Source organism: Aegilops tauschii, chromosome 1, assembly GCF_002575655.3.
Source record: "Aegilops tauschii subsp. strangulata cultivar AL8/78 chromosome 1, Aet v6.0, whole genome shotgun sequence".
Taxonomy (NCBI): Eukaryota; Viridiplantae; Streptophyta; class Magnoliopsida; order Poales; family Poaceae; genus Aegilops; species Aegilops tauschii.
Window position 1 is genome coordinate 436,414,590 of NC_053035.3, and position 17,214 is coordinate 436,431,803.

Genomic DNA, 17,214 nt, shown 5'->3' on the forward strand with positions numbered 1-17,214 from the left:
GTATCTTTAAACAATTTTTTCACTGTGCCGCTCAGGTACCGTAATCAGTTTCAGAATACAATATCAGACCTCAGTAGCATGTCTCTATTCAGATAAAGGAAAAACTGGTTTCTTCCTTGCACAAACTTTGTGCAATCAAGGAGCTTAGTACCTAAACTGAATGATGCTCCACGGAACATAATACTGAGCACCGCAATCTGATCATAGCTGCTACCAGGCATATGGCTAATGTCTCCACAAATTGCCTGTTTTAACATCACGCTATTGTTTTGTGATAGTATACAAGCCTAGCAACGGTACAGACAGGGGGACTGATCGTGTTAATTTGGGAAAACGCAAATGAGATAGGCAAGAATGATCAACTCCGCAATTACCAAACCCAGTTACTCGACATCCACGGTCAGACCCAAACATCTGAACATGCTCGATAGGTTCAACACTGTATGTGCCTTTATAAAATTTATTTATCTTGTCTATCAAACGCATGGTTCAAAACGCCCTAGTGGGTCAAATATGAAGTTGTGAGCTATTAATAATTATAATCACCTCAATAGTCCCAGCTTCAGCAGCAGAACCCAGATGGATACAATCATGGAAAATTCAGTAAAAGCTCAGTGCTTCCCAATATAGACACTGAGAAGACACGGTACAATCTGCACCCCAAGTTTGTTGTTTGGTCCTGATTTGTTTGTGTTTACAATTAACATAAAGTTTAGAGATAACGCAATGTTAGAAAGTGTACAGATGTGAGAAAAATAGCCAAGTTTGGACAAAAACACAATGAAATATGCAAGAATAACTCCACCAGGGGCCAGACTCACTTTCAACATCTACAAGCAAAGGGATTGGCCAAATCCAAATCATTGAGATTGCCGATACTCGAAACATCATGGTGACTATCTGTCGTAAAACTAAGCCGGGCACCTCTAGAAGCCCTCTTCTCTATCTGAAGCTTCTCACGTTGTCCTGAGACAAATTCGCGGCTGTAATTCCTGGAATCAACCACAAGATGAATGGACTCTAGTGATCTTGCATTCAGCACAAAGAATGTAACAAAGTCAACTTGTGCCTGGAAGCCTTTATAATATCCCAACACTATGGTCTTCAAACGAATGTCATGAGATGTGAGAAAATTCCGGTGTTTACGACGCCAGCAATTTGTTCCCATTGGTGATATTTTGTGAATCTGAATAGACAGGAAGAATAAACCGCTTTAGAGCTCCAAGTAGATCAAAAGAACAACTGGAAAGCAAACACTAACACACTAATAGATTACTAATGTAAACCATCACCTTCATATACAACTTCTCCAAGCATGGAAAACATCTCATCAAGTCAATAACCATGTCCAGATTTGAATTCATGTGGATAGCTAAGATCTTGACAGTACGCACCATAGTTGTCAGGCTATCAACGCGCAAACCCTTTATGAAGCATGGAACACAATATTAAGACATAAATCAGTATAGACAACATACAAGTACAATGGGCATAGCTACCTCGATAACTGTGGAGCCAAACATGATTTTGGAGCCCCATTCATGGTGGGAAATGTAACCCAAGGTCTCCAGTCTGGGCGCGGAGACTACTGACACTCTCATTTTCATATGCATTTTCAAGCAGAGCAACCTTTCAAGTGAAGGGGCTTCTCAATGGTGAGTTCTGCAACGCTCGCATGAATGCCTACACTTTTAAGGGTAGGGGAGTTGATTCTGACACCATGAACGTTAAAATTGGTTCTCAACAGCAAGCACTCTAGTGCAGGGCAGCATGTGCTTCCATGGCAGCGGCTTGGTCCGAGAGGTAGCGCGCCGGGAGGCAGAGACGGTGAACCAGTCCCTCGTGGGCGGCGAGGATGATGCCGGGGAGGACATCATTGTGATTGGCGGGGAGGCCACGGAAGTCGAGGTTAAGAGAGGCGGTGCGCCATAGACGGCGCCACCGAGACGCGAGGGGGCTTGGGTGCGAGCGGCGTCCTTGGTGGGAAGAAGGGAGATGATCTCACCGAGGATGGCATCAGGTAGATCGCTGATGCGGTCAGCAATACTTGTTCGTCTTTCACAGCTCCGGACGGTGGTTCTGTGCCTTTTTCCGGTGGCCGGCTCCATGTTCATGGTCGGCGGCGCTGCAGAGGGAGGGGCGTGCCGTTCGCTGCGTGGTCTCAGGCTTCAACTAATTTTTTGTAGTGTATAGCGAGGTTTCGTCTGCAACTACGAGACCACACAACGGGCCGGGCTGAGTTCTTTACCGACATTTTAACAGCCCATTTTAACAGCCTGCTCCACCGAAACACCGGGAATGCCCACCGGAAACACAGCGTGAAGATCCATGCTGGTGCTTCCTTTTTGACTGAGGTGAGGTGTTCTATTCTGCGATCTCAAGTTCAAGCTACGTACTCTTTTTGACCGAGCCGCGTGTTGTCAATGTATTCAGAGACTGTAACAAGCCGGCAGGGCATGTGTCGGCTGAGACTCTGAGCTGGGTGCAGGTTTAGTCGATGGTGATCATGCTCTTGTTCGCTGGCCACGACCAGCAATTTAGCTGTGTTCGATTGTAAAGAAAGAAAGAAAGAAAAGGCAGGCAGGGCAACTTCAACACAGAATATTCAGCTTCAGTAGTTATATGCCTGGACATTTCCAACAGCGGAAGCCCCAGGAGTTTGTCTTCTCCCAAACAAACCAATTTAAAGTATTCAGTTAATAGACATTATTTTTCCCTGTGCCGCTCAGGAGATTAGTTTCATAATACAATCTCAGCAGCATGTCTCTATTCAGACTATTTTGACTTGTGTAAATTTTCTGCAGTCAGAACTGGAAATGAGAAGTATATAGTGTGAGATTTGATAGAATCAAGCCATGGAGTTTAGCTGCTAAAGTAATTTGAACGACGCTCAGCTGGAAAAATCAAAATGTGCGCCGCAATCTGAATATAACTGACATCACCAGGCATGGATGATGGCTTTGCAGGTAGCCTGTTTTAACATCACACTATTGTTTGTGATGGTGCAAACTTAGCAACAGTACAGACACGAGAGCTAATCAAGTTACTTTGGGCAAAACACGAAATGAGATAGTTAAGAATAACTATCTCCACAATTACCGAACCTAGTTCAAAGGACATGGTTCAAAACACCCTAGTCATCGAATCTGAAGTTGTGGGCGATTGAAAATTAATTACCAAAACACTCCCAGCTTTAGCAGCAGAACCCAGATGGTGGAAAGAGCAAGAGAAGTTTTCCTCTATGCAAACTCAGATGGATACAATCTGGGTAAATTCAGTAACACCTCAGTGCTTCCCAATAGACATTGAGAAGACACTACAATCTTCACTGCAAATGGAATAATTTGAGCGGTGTTCCAGTGAACAATCAAAATGAGCGTCCCCAGAAAATATAGCTGACTCCAGCCATTGTTGTTTGGTCCTGATTACTTTTAGTGTTTAAATAACACAAAGTTCAGGGACAAAACAAGGTTAGAAAGACTAGCTAAGTTTGGACCAAAACAGAGTGAGATATGCAAGAATAACTCCAAAAAGGGCCAGACCGACTTTCATCATCTACATGTGAAGGGATCGCAAAAATCCAAATCACTGAGATCAACGATACTCGAAACATCATGGTGACAATCTGCTCTGAAACAAAGGGGAGCACTTCTAGAAACCCTCTTCTCCATCTGAAGCTATGCTCTGCAAAAAATCCTTCATTGAGTAGCCTGTGAATATAGTTGCTGCCACCAGGCATGGCTGATGGCTTCGCAAGTATCCGGTTTTAACATCATGTTTTTTTGGGATAGTGCAAGCTTAGCAACAGTACAAACATGAGAAATGAGATAGGTAAGAATAACCAACTCCAGAAATACCAAACCCAGTTTTTCAACATTGCACATGCCTTTATAGAATTTACCTTGTCAATCGAACAACACGGGTCAACACACCCTAGTCAGACAGTGGAAAGAACAACAGAAATTTTCCTTTATGCAAACTCAGATAGGTACTTTCAGAGTCTTCTTCTTGCATATAAGAATGCAACTCGATGCTAACTCGCAATAGACGTTGAGAAGACACTGTACAATCTTCACTGCAAATGGAACCGTCTGGGAGGTGTACCAGTGGACAATCAAAACGAGCACCCCAAGATGATATCTTCACAATATAGCTGACTCTGGCCATCGTCGTTTGGTCCTGTTTTCTTTTAGTATTTAAATAACATAAAGTTAAGAAATAACACAAGGTTAGAAAGACTACAGGTATGAGAAAACTAACCAAGCTTGGGCAAAAACACAGAATGAGATACGCAAGAATAACTCAACCAGGAGCCAGGCCCCCCTCTCAACATCTACATGCGAACGGATCAGCCAAATCCAAATCATTGAGGTCAACGGTGCTCGAAACATCATTGCGAGAACCTGTTGTAACACAGAGCTGAGCACCTCTAGAAACCCTTTTCTCCATCTGAAGCATCCTACATTGTTCTGCGAAAAATCCGTCATTGTAATCCCTGGAATCAACCTCAAGTCGGATGGACTCTAGCAGTTTCGCATTCAGTATAAAGAATGTGACAAAGTTAACTTGTGCCTGGATGCCTCGGTAATGTCTCAACACTAAGGTCTTCAAACGAATGTTCTGAGATGTGAGAAAATTCCGGTGTTTATGACGCCAGAAATTTGTTCCTGTTGGTGAATCTGTCTGAATCTGAACAGACAGGAGAAACCACAAACTTCAGAATTCCCAAGTAGATCAAAAGAGCATCTGGACAGCAAACACTACCACTTTATAGAGTATCCACGCAAACCATTACCTTCATATACAATTTCTCCAAGCATACAAAGCATTTCATCAACTCAATAACCATATCCAGATTAGAATTCATATTCACAGCTAAGATCTTGATAGTAGGCACCACCGTTGTCAGGCTAACAACGCGCAATCTCTTTATCATGCATGGAACACAATATTCAGAGATAAGTAAGTCAGATGACATGTAAGATTTCGGCACAAAATATTGTAGCAAGAAGTATTTTAAAAAAGATGTAGCAAGAAGCATAATGGACATGGCATAGCTACCTGAATAACAGTGGAGCCAAACATGATTTTGGAGTCCTGTGAATCCTGAGAAATGTAACCCAAGGTCGCCAGTCTAGGTGCGGAGATTACTGACACCCGCATTCTCATATCCATTCTCAGATAAAGCAACCTTTCAAGTGAAGGGGCATCCTCAATGATGAGTTCTACAAACCTAGAATGAACGCCTATACTTTTAAGGATAGGTGAGTCGATCCTGAGACCACGGATGTCAAAACTAGTCCTGAGCAACAAGCTTTCCAGGGCAGAACAGCCGGAGGCGATGATGCTCTGCAGCGAGCCCTCCGAGATTTTGACCTCCACCAGCGCAAGCTTCTTGAGCAGGGGAAACTGAAGCGTCTCCACAGTATTGTCCGGGAGATGGCACTGGCTGACGGTGGCGACGCGGAGAGTGCACGAGAACCTGAAGATGGACGCCGTTGGTGGTTGCAGCAGCTGTAACCTTGAGAACGAAAATCTGTATGTTATTGGCAGCTCCAGGTAGAACTCGAGCTCCTGGAGCCTGTCCAGGGAGGGGGAGCGACGGGAGGCAGAGGCGGTGGACGGGGCCCCCGTGGGCGGAGAGTATGGCGCCGGGGAGGTTGCCGGGGAGGCCAAGGCAGTCGAGGTTGAGAGGGGCGGCGCGCCAGAGGTGGCGCCACCGGGACGCGAGGGCTTGGGTGCGGGCGCCCTCCTTGGTGGGGAGGAGGAAGATTATCTCGACGAGGACCGCGTCGGGAAGATCGCTGATGCGGTCCGGCGATCCCTCGCCGCCATCTCTCCCGGCTCCCGGCGGCGGGTGTTGGGTTCTCCCCGCGGCCGTGGCTTCCGGGTCGGTCGTTTCCGCTGGACCTGGCGTCGATTGGTGGATGTCGGGTGGCGCGGGTCTCATCCTCTTGGTACTCGGGCCGGTCGGCTCCATCTCCATGGCCGGCGCCGGCCGGTCGCTGCGAAGTCTCCGGCTTCCTTTTTTCTTTTTGAGAAATCCGACTTCAACTTTTGGCGTAGTGCTCCATTCCAACCGGGCCACACGGCGGGCCCGCCTGAGCTCTCTGCCAGCCTTTAGCAGTCCATCGGTTCCTTGCCCTTAGTGTTTATGTGTTTTTATCATTACATTTCATCAATGTTTTTTTTCAATACACGTTGTACATTTTTAGTATACACATATAACAGACTTTTATGCACATTCAATTTTTAAAGTACATGATGATCATTTTTCAAAAGCATCTTTGGACATTTCTTCAAAAAATGTTAAAAATATAAAATAGACATTGAGTGTGTTTTTGAATGGTATGGAATACTTACCATATGTTATGCGAACATTTGGGTGAAAGAACATATTATAAATTCATGAAAATTTTACTAAATTTTCACTGATATTTTCAGAATGGTAAGCAACATATTTAAAACTATTAGGTGTTTTATAAATATATTTTATAAAGGTTTCTTTAAATTTTCACGACATAATTTTGAAAGCAGGAATTTTATTTCAGTGTCACAAATCAATTTTCTAAAATTACAGGAATATGTTTTACAGTCTATAACTATTTTATTTCAAATTTCACAAACATATTTTTCTAACACATGGACATAATTTTTAATGTCAAAAAAAATTATGAATGGCACAAAGAATTTTCAAAATTGCGTGAACAATATTTTACATTACATGATGATTTTCAATGCGAGGTATTAGTTTTTAAAATGTAAGTTATGTTTTTCGAAATACATATTTATAAAAGTTCTAGAAATATAACTAAAAGTAAAAAAAGGAAAAACAAACGGAAAGGACATACCTAACAGCTAAGTAGAAGTGTAGAACTATCGTGCGAGCGATGGATGAACTGGCCCATTTAAGTTGGGTTTGAGGCAACACCAGCTACCATCATGCAGCAAGCAACACGGGCAATCCCTATTTGGCACTATAGGCATCCGGTGACGGATTCGAACCTGAGACCTGAAGCTTCGCAGTGCAACACAGCAACCACTTGGACAACAAGCCGCATGTGATAATTTACTTCATTTTTTTGCCTTTTATTCTTTCTACAGATCGCGATGCCTGCGGTTTTTTATTTTTCTTTTTCTTATCTTTTCTCTGTTTCTCTTTTGTTTTCCTTTTCTTCTGCAAATGAGCGAACTTTTCTCAATTTTTGCTATCTGTTTTAAAAAAATGGGTGAACTCTTTTGCCAATTTTTGATTTTTGAAAATGGATGACTTTTTTCAGTTTTAATGAACTTTTTTCAAATTTGAGAAAAAAATTCAAAGTTGATGGGCTTTTCTAAAAAATTCTATGAACATTTTTCAAATTTGATAAACTTTTTTTTCCAAATTTGTGAACTTTTTTATCAAAGTCGGTGAAATTATTTTAAAGCCGTGAACTTTTTTTGAAAACCCGGTGAACAATTTTCAAAATCGTGATTTTTCATTTCAAAATTTTTGTACTTTTTTTCAAATCCCCACTAAATATTTTCAAATTCATTATTTGTTAATCCAAAATCGATGAATGTTTTTTCAAATCAATTAAGTTTGTCGAACTTTCTTAGCACTCACGTACTTTTTACAATTTTATGCTTTTTTAAAATTCCTGATTTTTTTCGAATATTGAAGGTTTTTCGAATTCATGAACGTTTTCCTTTACCGCAAACTTTTTCCAATTGGTACGAACGTTTTTAATTTTTTTTCAATCCATTTTTTTTTGTGAATTCTTGTACAAATTTATGTTCTCTTTATTCAATTTATAGTGGGTATATAGTACTACTATATGCTAATGCTATACTGAAGGAAGGTTAACTAGATCTGTTTCCTCACTATGGTTAGCGCGCAGTGCGGTTGACATTGGCATCGTCACGTTTGATTTTTCAGCAGATTGTTGGAAAGGCCTGCTACACGGCGCCTGCGAGTGCAGCAGCGCTAACGGGCGCTTAAACCGTTGGATAGGAGCTCCCAGCAACACGTAGTATCATTATCTCTACTCTTATAAAAAACAGAGTTGGTTATGATGGTGTGCCTGCCATCCTGCAATATAGGCCGTCCGATCTATATCTGACGGATAGGAAGGTTACTATGATAATTTTGCAAAAAGATACCCGCGCCCCTCTTCACATTTGCAGATAAGTCCTTTCCTCGTTCATTCTTATCTCCCAGAAGATAAACTACTCACATAAATGCATCTTGATGTTCCGTGCAACGCACAAAGCAACACATAGCACCGCTCAAAAGAGAAAAGCAAGCAACACGTAGCCACGCCCATGCGTCGGAAGCCTGGGTTCTTCGTTGGGCATTGTTGGGTGAACTCCCATTGCATCATATTGCTGCCATTACCCACAGAGCACACCTAACAATTCCTTTTATGGGCCAGTCCATTTAATTAGCATTGATCCTGGTTTGTTTAGAAGGTCCCTAACCAGTTTTTTCCTTTACTTGTTGTTTCTTTTATCGGTTTTTGTTGTTTTTACTCTCTTTTTTTCTATTTTTCCTTTTTACCTTTTTTACCTTTTCCCAAAAAGATCCGTTTATAAAATGTTCAGAATTTTTCAATACCCATTTGGAATTTAAATTTTTTTGGGTTAAAATAATATGTTCAGGAATTTTCAAATTGTTCATGTTCAAAACTTTTGTTCACAAATTCACGAAAATGTTTAGCAATTTTCAAAAAGGACACATGTATTTTTAAATTGTTCAGAATATCAGAAAATGGCACCGTTTTCACATTTTTTAAACAAATTTAAAAATGTTGCAGTTTCCTAAAAATGTTCGTGAATTTTTGATTTTTTTCTGAATTAATAAAAATGTTCAAGCTTTTGCTAAAATTCCAAAAATGTTCGTTTTTTCGAACAATATTCACATTTAAATATATCCTATGGTGTTATCTTTTGTTTATTTTATTTTTCTTTTTCTATTTTCAGGTTTATTTTTATATTTATTCCACTTTTTCATATTGTTGTTTGGAATGGGTGAACACGTAAAACCTATTTTAACTAATTCTTAGTCGGATGAGATTTGCTATTCTTAGTTGAATGTCCATCGACTAATATTTTTTGTTATTTCTGTGTTCTTTTGTATTGCTGTGACATGATAAATAGATCGGAAGTTTTCTCAGAAAAAATGTTAGTCAAATAAGTAACAGTCAAATGTATCGTGCATGGATCTCTGTTAGCTTTATTTTGAATTTGGTAATTCTTGGTCCTACTCTCAAGCCTGCAATTGGTTGAGCCTTGGTTTTTCATTCCTATTTTTTCTTCACTCTCTTCTCTCCTAATCACTAGCCTTAAGTCGGTTTGAGTCATACACGAGTCCTTGAACTCGACTCTAGAAGTCTTGGCTATAAAAAAGCTCGAGAGACCTTATGCCCTCCCCATGAGTATATTCAAGTGAGAGTGAATGAGAATAAAATGCCCATGAGGTTCCCGTATATCAAAGTAGCGAACACAAATCGAATCAATATGATGAAAGTGACTAGATGCAATTCCCGTGTACCCTCAAGAATGCTTTGCTTATTATAAGAGACCGTTTTGGCCTGTCCTTTGCCACAAAAGGATTGGGCTACCTTGCTGCACTTTATTTACCGTTACCGTTACTTGCTCGTCACAAAATATCTTGCCATCAAACTATCTGTTACCAATAATTTCAGTGCTTGCAGAAAACCACTTGTCATTTCCTTCAGCTCCTCGTTGGGTTTGACACTCTTACTTATCAAAGGACTACGATTGATCCCCTATACTAGTGGGTCATCAAAGACTAAATGATGGTTGAGTATGTGGACTTGCTAAAAAGCTCCGCATGAGACCCTTGTTGGGGAACGTAGTAATTTCAAAAAAATTCCTACGAACACGCAAGATCATGGTGATGCATAGCAACGAGAGGGGAGAGTGTTGTCCACGTACCCTTGTAGACCGATAGCGGAAGCGTTAACACAACGCGGTTGATGTAGTCGTACGTCTTCACGATCCGACCGATCAAGTACCGAACGCACGGCACCTCCGAGTTCAGCACACGTTCAGCTCGATGACGTCCCTCGAACTCCGATCCAGCCGAGTGTTGAGGGAGAGTTTCGTCAGCACGATGGCGTGGTGACGATGATGATGTTCTACCGACGCAGGGCTTCGCCTAAGCACCGCTACGATATTATCGAGGTGTAATATGGTGGAGGGGGGCACCGCACACGGCTAAGAGATCAATAGATCAATTGTTGTGTCTATGGGGTGCCCCCCTGCCCCCGTATATAAAGGAGCAAGGGGGAGGCCGGCCGGCCCTTGTTGGCGCGCCAGGAGGAGGAGTCCTGCTCCTACTAGGAGGAGGACTCCCCTCTTTCCTACTCCTACTAGGAGGGGGAAAGGAAGGGGGAGAGGGAGAAGGAAAGGGGGCGCCGCCCCCCCTCTCCTAGTCCAATTCGGACCAGAGGGGGAGGGGGCGCGCGGCCCCTCCTGGCTGCCCCTCTCTCTCTCCACTAAGGCCCATAAGGCCCATTACTTCTCCCGGGGGGGTTCCGGTAACCCTCCGGCACTCCGGTTTTCTCCGAAATCACCTGGAACACTTCCGGTGTCCGAATATAGTCGTCCAATATATCAATCTTTATGTCTCGACCATTTCGAGACTCCTCGTCATGTCCGTGATCATATCCGGGACTCCGAACAACCTTCGGTACATCAAAACATATAAACTCATAATATAACTGTCATCGTAACGTTAAGCGTGCGGACCCTACGGGTTCGAGAACTATGTAGACATGACCGAGACACGTCTCCGGTCAATAACCAATAGCGGAACCTGGATGCTCATATTGGCTCCCACATATTCTACGAAGATCTTTATCGGTCAGACCGCATAACAACATACGTTGTTCCCTTTGTCATCGGTATGTTACTTGCCCGAGATTCGATCGTCGGTATCTCAATACCTAGTTCAATCTCGTTACCGGCAAGTCTCTTTACTCGTTCTGTAATACATCATCTTGCAACAAACTCTTTAGTTGCAATGCTTGCAAGGCTTAAGTGATGTGCATTACCGAGAGGGCCTAGAGATACCTCTCCGACAATCGGAGTGACAAATCCTAATCTCGAAATACGCCAACCCAACAAGTACCTTCGGAGACACCTGTAGAGCACCTTTATAATCACCCAGTTACGTTGTGACGTTTGGTAGCACACAAAGTGTTCCTCCGGTAAACGGGAGTTGCATAATCTCATAGTCATAGGAACATGTATAAGTCATGAAGAAAGCAATAGCAACATACTAAACGATCAAGTGCTAAGCTAACGGAATGGGTCAAGTCAATCACATCATTCTCCTAATAATGTGATCCCGTTAATCAAATGACAACTCATGTCTATGGCTAGGAAACATAACCATCTTTGATCAACGAGCTAGTCAAGTAGAGGCATACTAGTGACACTCTGTTTGTCTATGTATTCACACAAGTATTATGTTTCCGGTTAATACAATTCTAGCATGAATAATAAACATTTATCATGAAATAAGGAAATAAATAATAACTTTATTATTGCCTCTAGGGCATATTTCCTTCAACCCTTCCTGAAAATATGATGAATGGCAATTGCATTGTTGACTGAGAACATAGTTTGTTAGTTTTCAAGAAAGTTTATTCCTTATACTTTGATGATTGTGATGAATTGTTACTTGCTCATGAGAAGTTTTATTATAAAGTTTTGTTGTTATTATAATAATGATCATGATACTACTATGTCCTCTCTAAACATGTGGACATGATTATCGATATCAACTTTCGCTTGAGGGCAAGCGAGGTCTAAGCTTGGGGGAGTTGTGTGACGCCCCGACTCGACCGTACACTAATCATACACGCAAACGTGTACGATCAAGATTAGGGACTCACGGGAAGATATCACAACACAACTCTAGACACAAATAAAAATAATACAAGCTTCATATTACAAGCCAGGGGCCTCAAGGGCTCGAATACATAGCTCAATACACAAGAGTCAGCGGAAGCAACATTATCTTAGTACAGACATAAGTTAAACAAGGATGCCTTAAGAAGGCTAGCACAAAAGCAACACGATCGAAGAGGCAAGGCCTCCTGCCTGGGACCTCCTAACTACTCCTGGTCGTCGGCGGTCTCCATGTAGTAGTATCCGTCGGCCGTCCAAGGGTAGAAAAGGGTAGAAGGGTAGAAAAGGATCCACCATCTAGTTGCACCAACCGGAAAGAAGAAGGAAGGGGGAAAAGGGTAGAAAAGCAACCGTGGGTACTCATCCAAAGTACTCGCAAGCATCAGATCTATACTAAGTATGCATTGGTACCAAATGGAAGGGCTGTATCTGTGGACTGAACTGCAGAATGCCAGAATAGAGGGGAAGGCCTAGCCTATCGAAGACTAGCATCTTCAAGCAGCTCCAAGCATCTTGCAGCATGTAGAAGAGTAAAGAATAGCAGTTTATTTTTAACAAACATGTTGTAAGATTAACGCCCAGAGATCCTTCCTCGTCTCCCTAAGAGAAAGCAATCCCGGAGCCACATATATCAAGTATCCATTTCTAGTTGTAATAGATCAGGATATAAGTCTGAACGTCCATTACCGTGGACACGATATTAAAATATATGTCTTCCCTGCAGGGGTGCACCACGTTTTCCAACACGCTCGATCACTCTGGCCGGACACACCTTTCTGGGGTCAATGCCCGGCCTCGGAAGATCAACACTTCGTAGCCCTACCTAGGCTCAGCAGAGAGGTCCCCGCCGGTCTACATCCTAAGCACTCCGGGGTCTGGGCCCATCGCCCGTTGCACTCCGGGTCATTGTGCGCAAGGGGATACTAGCACCACCTCTGCCTGGATGGCGCGATCCGGCCCGGCCACAATGCTGAACTGGACGTCTGACAAAGCTTCAGCCGATACTACGACGTCGAGGCCCATAACTATTCTCGCGTGGTGGTTAGTGCGTAAAGGCCAAAGGCCAACTCAGAACAAATACCCAAACCATAGTGTATTATTAGCTTGCGGAGACGAGCAGAGACTCACGATAATGTAACCCCGTCGCCCCGTCTCAAGGAAATACGGCAAGGGCTAGCCCAGCCCACTCGGGGGCGGCCTGCCGGCCAGGCCGTGCCTCGTAACCATCTTGCGGGTGCTCTCCGGGCCCGCCCGACTTTCCCAAGGGTCTCAAGTAAAGTCAAGGTAACCATGTGTCCAGACATCAAGGGGAAAACCCGAGGAATCACCCCCAGTGGATTCCACTCAATGTAATCATCAAGGTGAACGTAAGAGGGACCACCCTCGAGGTTCACACTTGAGGTGTTGAACGACAGAGCCGTATCGGGAAGGGTGAAAGAGGAAATCACCCTCGATGACCACGACCGAATAGCTGCACTACAGAATTATCATCAGGAGTGCGTTATGAGGGATCACCCTCGGCACTCGATAGTAGCTTTGCAGAGTCGAGCAACAAAAGGGGCGTGATGTGATGTGAGGTGTCGGGCTCTGGTCGTCGATCACGTTGATCGAGTCGTCGATGATGAAGCAGGGGCAACAAGGACAAGGTGGGGGTCACTGATGGATCACTAACCAACCTATACTAAGCAGTTTAGGATAAGCAGGTAAGGTACAAAGAGTAGGTTACAAAAGCAGGCTATGCATTAGAATAGGAGCAAACAATAACAGTAGCAAAATCTAATGCAAGCATGAGAGAATGGAATGGGCGATATCGGGATGATCAAAGGGGGGGCTTGCCTGGAAGCTCCGCTGAAAGGGAAGAAGGGGTCGTCGTCGACGTAGTCGATAACAGGGGCATCTGCAGCGGTCTCGGGGTCTACCCGAGAGAAGAGGGGGAAGAAACAGTAAATACAGAGCAAACAAGTGCAATACTATGCATGACAAGACAAAAGCAGCGTGAGGGGTGTTCTAACGCGGTGCTACACTATACCGACGAAGGGGGATAACATCCGGGAAAGTTTTCCCGAAGTTAGGCATTTTCGGACAAACGAACCAGAGGAGGGAAGGTTGCATGTTTGCCATGCTAGAGGCATGTGACAGATGAACGGAGAGTGTATCCGGATTCGTCTCGTCATTCTGAGCAACTTTCATGTATAAAACTTTTTCATCCGAGTTACGGATTATTTTCTACGATTTTCCAAAGATCTAAACAATATTATGAAAATCCCTGAAATTCTGCCAAGTCTGAGAATTCGTCAGTTTTAAACATCTTTTAGCTGTTTTCAAAAGGCTACAACTATTGTTCTGCCCATCCTATGGAGTAGTGACTTTTATCAAACTTGATCAATTTTCTGTGATCTACAAGATGGTATCAATTGCATCTCTGTTAGATCCCTATAACTTGTTTATTTTCTGCTCTAAAGTAGCTACCACAATAACTCTGTTTTCAGTCTTTTCTGTTAACAGAAGATAGACTTTTGTCATTTTCATAGGAATTAATCCAGGCGACTTTTGGATTTGGTCCAATGAAAACATTTGAGCCTTGTCAAGGTTACTACCTACTCATATTATTTTTACTCCTGTTAACAGTTGTTTTGCCGCAGTTTAGGGGCAGTCTAGATGGCTAATCAATGTAGAATTAGAAAAGCTAGCTCGACTAGCAGCTACAATTACTAGCAGCAGTTCAGTAGGCGGCGGCTATGCGCGGCACGGGCGTGGCGCGATGCAGCAGTAGCTGCAGGCGGCGGCGAGAGGAGTGACGACCGTCGAGCGGGGCGAGCGGGCCTGATGTGGCTGCGGGCGAAGGTGGGCGGCGCAAGGAGCAGGTGCGGGCGGCGTAGCGCTGGCCAGCGCGGAGCTGCAGCAGGCGGCGGCAGCAGGAGAAGGCGGGCACGGACAATGGGTAGGCGGCAGCAGCAGCGGCAAGCGGCGGCAGGACGGGACGACCGGCAGCGCAGCAGGGACAGGAGCGCGGCGGGGCGCACGGGGCTGCGGCAGGGGTGCGCAGCAGCGCGCGGGCGCCGTCGAGATGCGAGCGGTCGAGCAGGGAACGGCCGGAGCGGCAGCAACGGCGACGTGCAACGGCGTCAGAGGCGGTCGGGCTCGGCAACGCGGGGAGCCTAGCTAGGGGGGCGTGCGCGAGCTAGAGGAGGGAAAGGGAGGAGCAGGATCTCACCGGGGAGGCACACGGGGGCCCGGTGGTGGCTTAGTAGCAGCAGGGTCGGCCGGAGATGGCAACGACGTGCGTCGGCCCGAGGAGGAAGACGGGTGAATCGATGGCTCGGTGGCGCTCCAACTCGAATCTGCGCGCGTAGTGGACGAAGACGAAGACGCAGAAGCTCCTGGACGTCCTTCCCTGGCTCGGGGTGGCTCCAGTGCATGTGGACGACGACGGTCTTCGTGGACGCAACGGCGAGGCGAGAGGTGCCCGGTGGCCATGGCAGAGTGAGGCGAGCGACAACGACCGCGCTCGGCGATGGATCTGGAGGAGGGGACGAGTGCGTGGGTGAGAGAGAGAGCGAGGGGGCGCAAGTGATGAGGGTGAGTGGAGGGGAGGGCTCGAGGCGTCGAGGGGACGGCGCCCTTATCCCCTCGGGGCGGCGCCGGCGAGCTGGTCGGACGGGGGCGCGCCCCTGTAGCGGTCGCGCCAGGAGAACAATAGGAGAAGGCGACCGATGGGGTAGGTGGGCTGGCTGAGACGTTGGGCCGGCTAGGTGAGCTAAGGCCCAGGGGGTTAACTGGGCCCTTTGGCCCAGGGGGAGGGGGTTTGGCCTTCGTCTTTTATTTTTTCTTATTTTTATTTTAGTTTATTGTTTTCTATTTAGTTTCTTTCTATTTTTAGTTTTATAAAATACAACACTAGCTCCTAAATCAACATTAGTAATTTATGCCACTGCCACAAATCGTTTGAGGTTTAAATAAAATAGTATAGTATTTTTATAATTTAAAAAGCATTTAACAATTTCTTAGCCACTGTTTTTATTCACAAAAGAGTATTTAAATAATTTTAAAAAATGTTGGGTCGGCACCATAATTGGTTATGGAATAATTGCCACACTTTGAACATTTTATTTTGCATGTTTGAGAAATTTGAACTTTGGACTTTAATTTGAATTTGAATTTGAATCATGATTTGGATCAAGTGAGGATTAGCAACAGTAATGTGATGACTTGGAATCATTAGCAGGGGATTACTATAGCTTGATTATCCGGGCGTCACAAGTTGATACGTCCATTTTGCATCATGTTTTCCTACTGTCATTTATAGTGTTTTCATTCAATATAACACTTTGTGGAATAATTCTAATACCTTTTTTCTCATAATATGCAAGGTTGACACAAATAGAGAGATTCCAGGCAGCTGGAATTTTGGAGCTGAAAAAGCTATGTTAGAGATACCTATTCTTCACATCCCCAAATGAGATGAATTTTATGGAGATTTATTTTGAAATATAAAAAAAATATTGGAGAAAAGAAATACCAGAGGGGGCCACCCAGGTGCCCACTAGGCACCAGGGCGCGCCTACCCCCCTCGTGCGCCTGGTTGGTAGTGGGCCCCCTGGCCAGCATCTGGTGCCCATCTTCTAGTATATAAGCCCACTTGCCCTAAAAAATATCAAGAGAGGACTTTTGGGACGGAGCGCTAGCGTCTCAAAGTGTAACTTTGACAGGAGCTCTTTTGCTCTTCGGCAGAGCGATTCTGCCGGGGATACTTGAAGGAAATATGCCCTAGAGGCAATAATAAAGTTATTATTTATTTCATGATAAATGTTTATTATTCATGCTAGAATTGTATTAACCGGAAACTTAGTACATGTGTGAATGTATAGACACACAAAGTGTCACTAGTATGCCTCTACTTGACTAGCTCGTTGAATCAAAGATGGTTATGTTTCCTAACCATAGACATGAGTTGCCATTTGATTAACGGGATCACATCATTACAAAATGATGTGATTGACTTGACCCATTCCGTTAGCTTAGCATTTGATCGTATAGTATATTGCTATTGCTTTCTTCATGACTTATACATGTTCCGATGACTATGAGATTATGCAACTCCCGAGTACCGGAGGAACACTTTGTGTGCTACCAAACGTCACAACGTAACTGGGTGATTATAAAGGTGCTCTACAGGTGTCTCCGATGGTGCTTGTTGAATTGGCATAGATCGAGATTAGGATTTGTCACTCCGATTGTCGGAAAGGTATCTCTGGGCCCTCTCGGTAATACTCATCGCTACAAGCCTTGCAA

At 44.3% G+C, this 17,214-nt stretch overlaps 1 protein-coding gene, 1 long non-coding RNA gene and 1 pseudogene across 2 annotated transcripts; all 3 read right to left on the minus strand.

Annotated features, from left to right (window-relative positions):
* Positions 1-705: 705 nt before the first annotated feature.
* Positions 706-2,114, minus strand: LOC109767024 (uncharacterized; annotated as a pseudogene).
* A 1,714-nt stretch (positions 2,115-3,828) lies between these two features.
* LOC109767022 (uncharacterized) lies at positions 3,829-5,765 on the minus strand. The gene is made up of 4 exons (XM_073500535.1): positions 5,062-5,765; positions 4,796-4,927; positions 4,261-4,689; positions 3,829-4,179 (listed from the first exon to the last, which is right to left on the minus strand). The coding sequence occupies exons 1-3, from the start codon at positions 5,173-5,175 to the stop codon at positions 4,327-4,329; spliced, it is 609 nt and encodes a 202-aa protein (XP_073356636.1). The 5' UTR covers positions 5,176-5,765; the 3' UTR covers positions 3,829-4,179; positions 4,261-4,326.
* Positions 5,766-8,984: 3,219 nt separating this feature from the next.
* Positions 8,985-15,581, minus strand: LOC141023552 (uncharacterized). The gene is made up of 2 exons (XR_012185156.1): positions 15,137-15,581; positions 8,985-13,837 (listed from the first exon to the last, which is right to left on the minus strand). It is a non-coding gene; the product is annotated as an uncharacterized lncRNA (long non-coding RNA).
* Between the last annotated feature and the right edge of the window lie 1,633 nt (positions 15,582-17,214).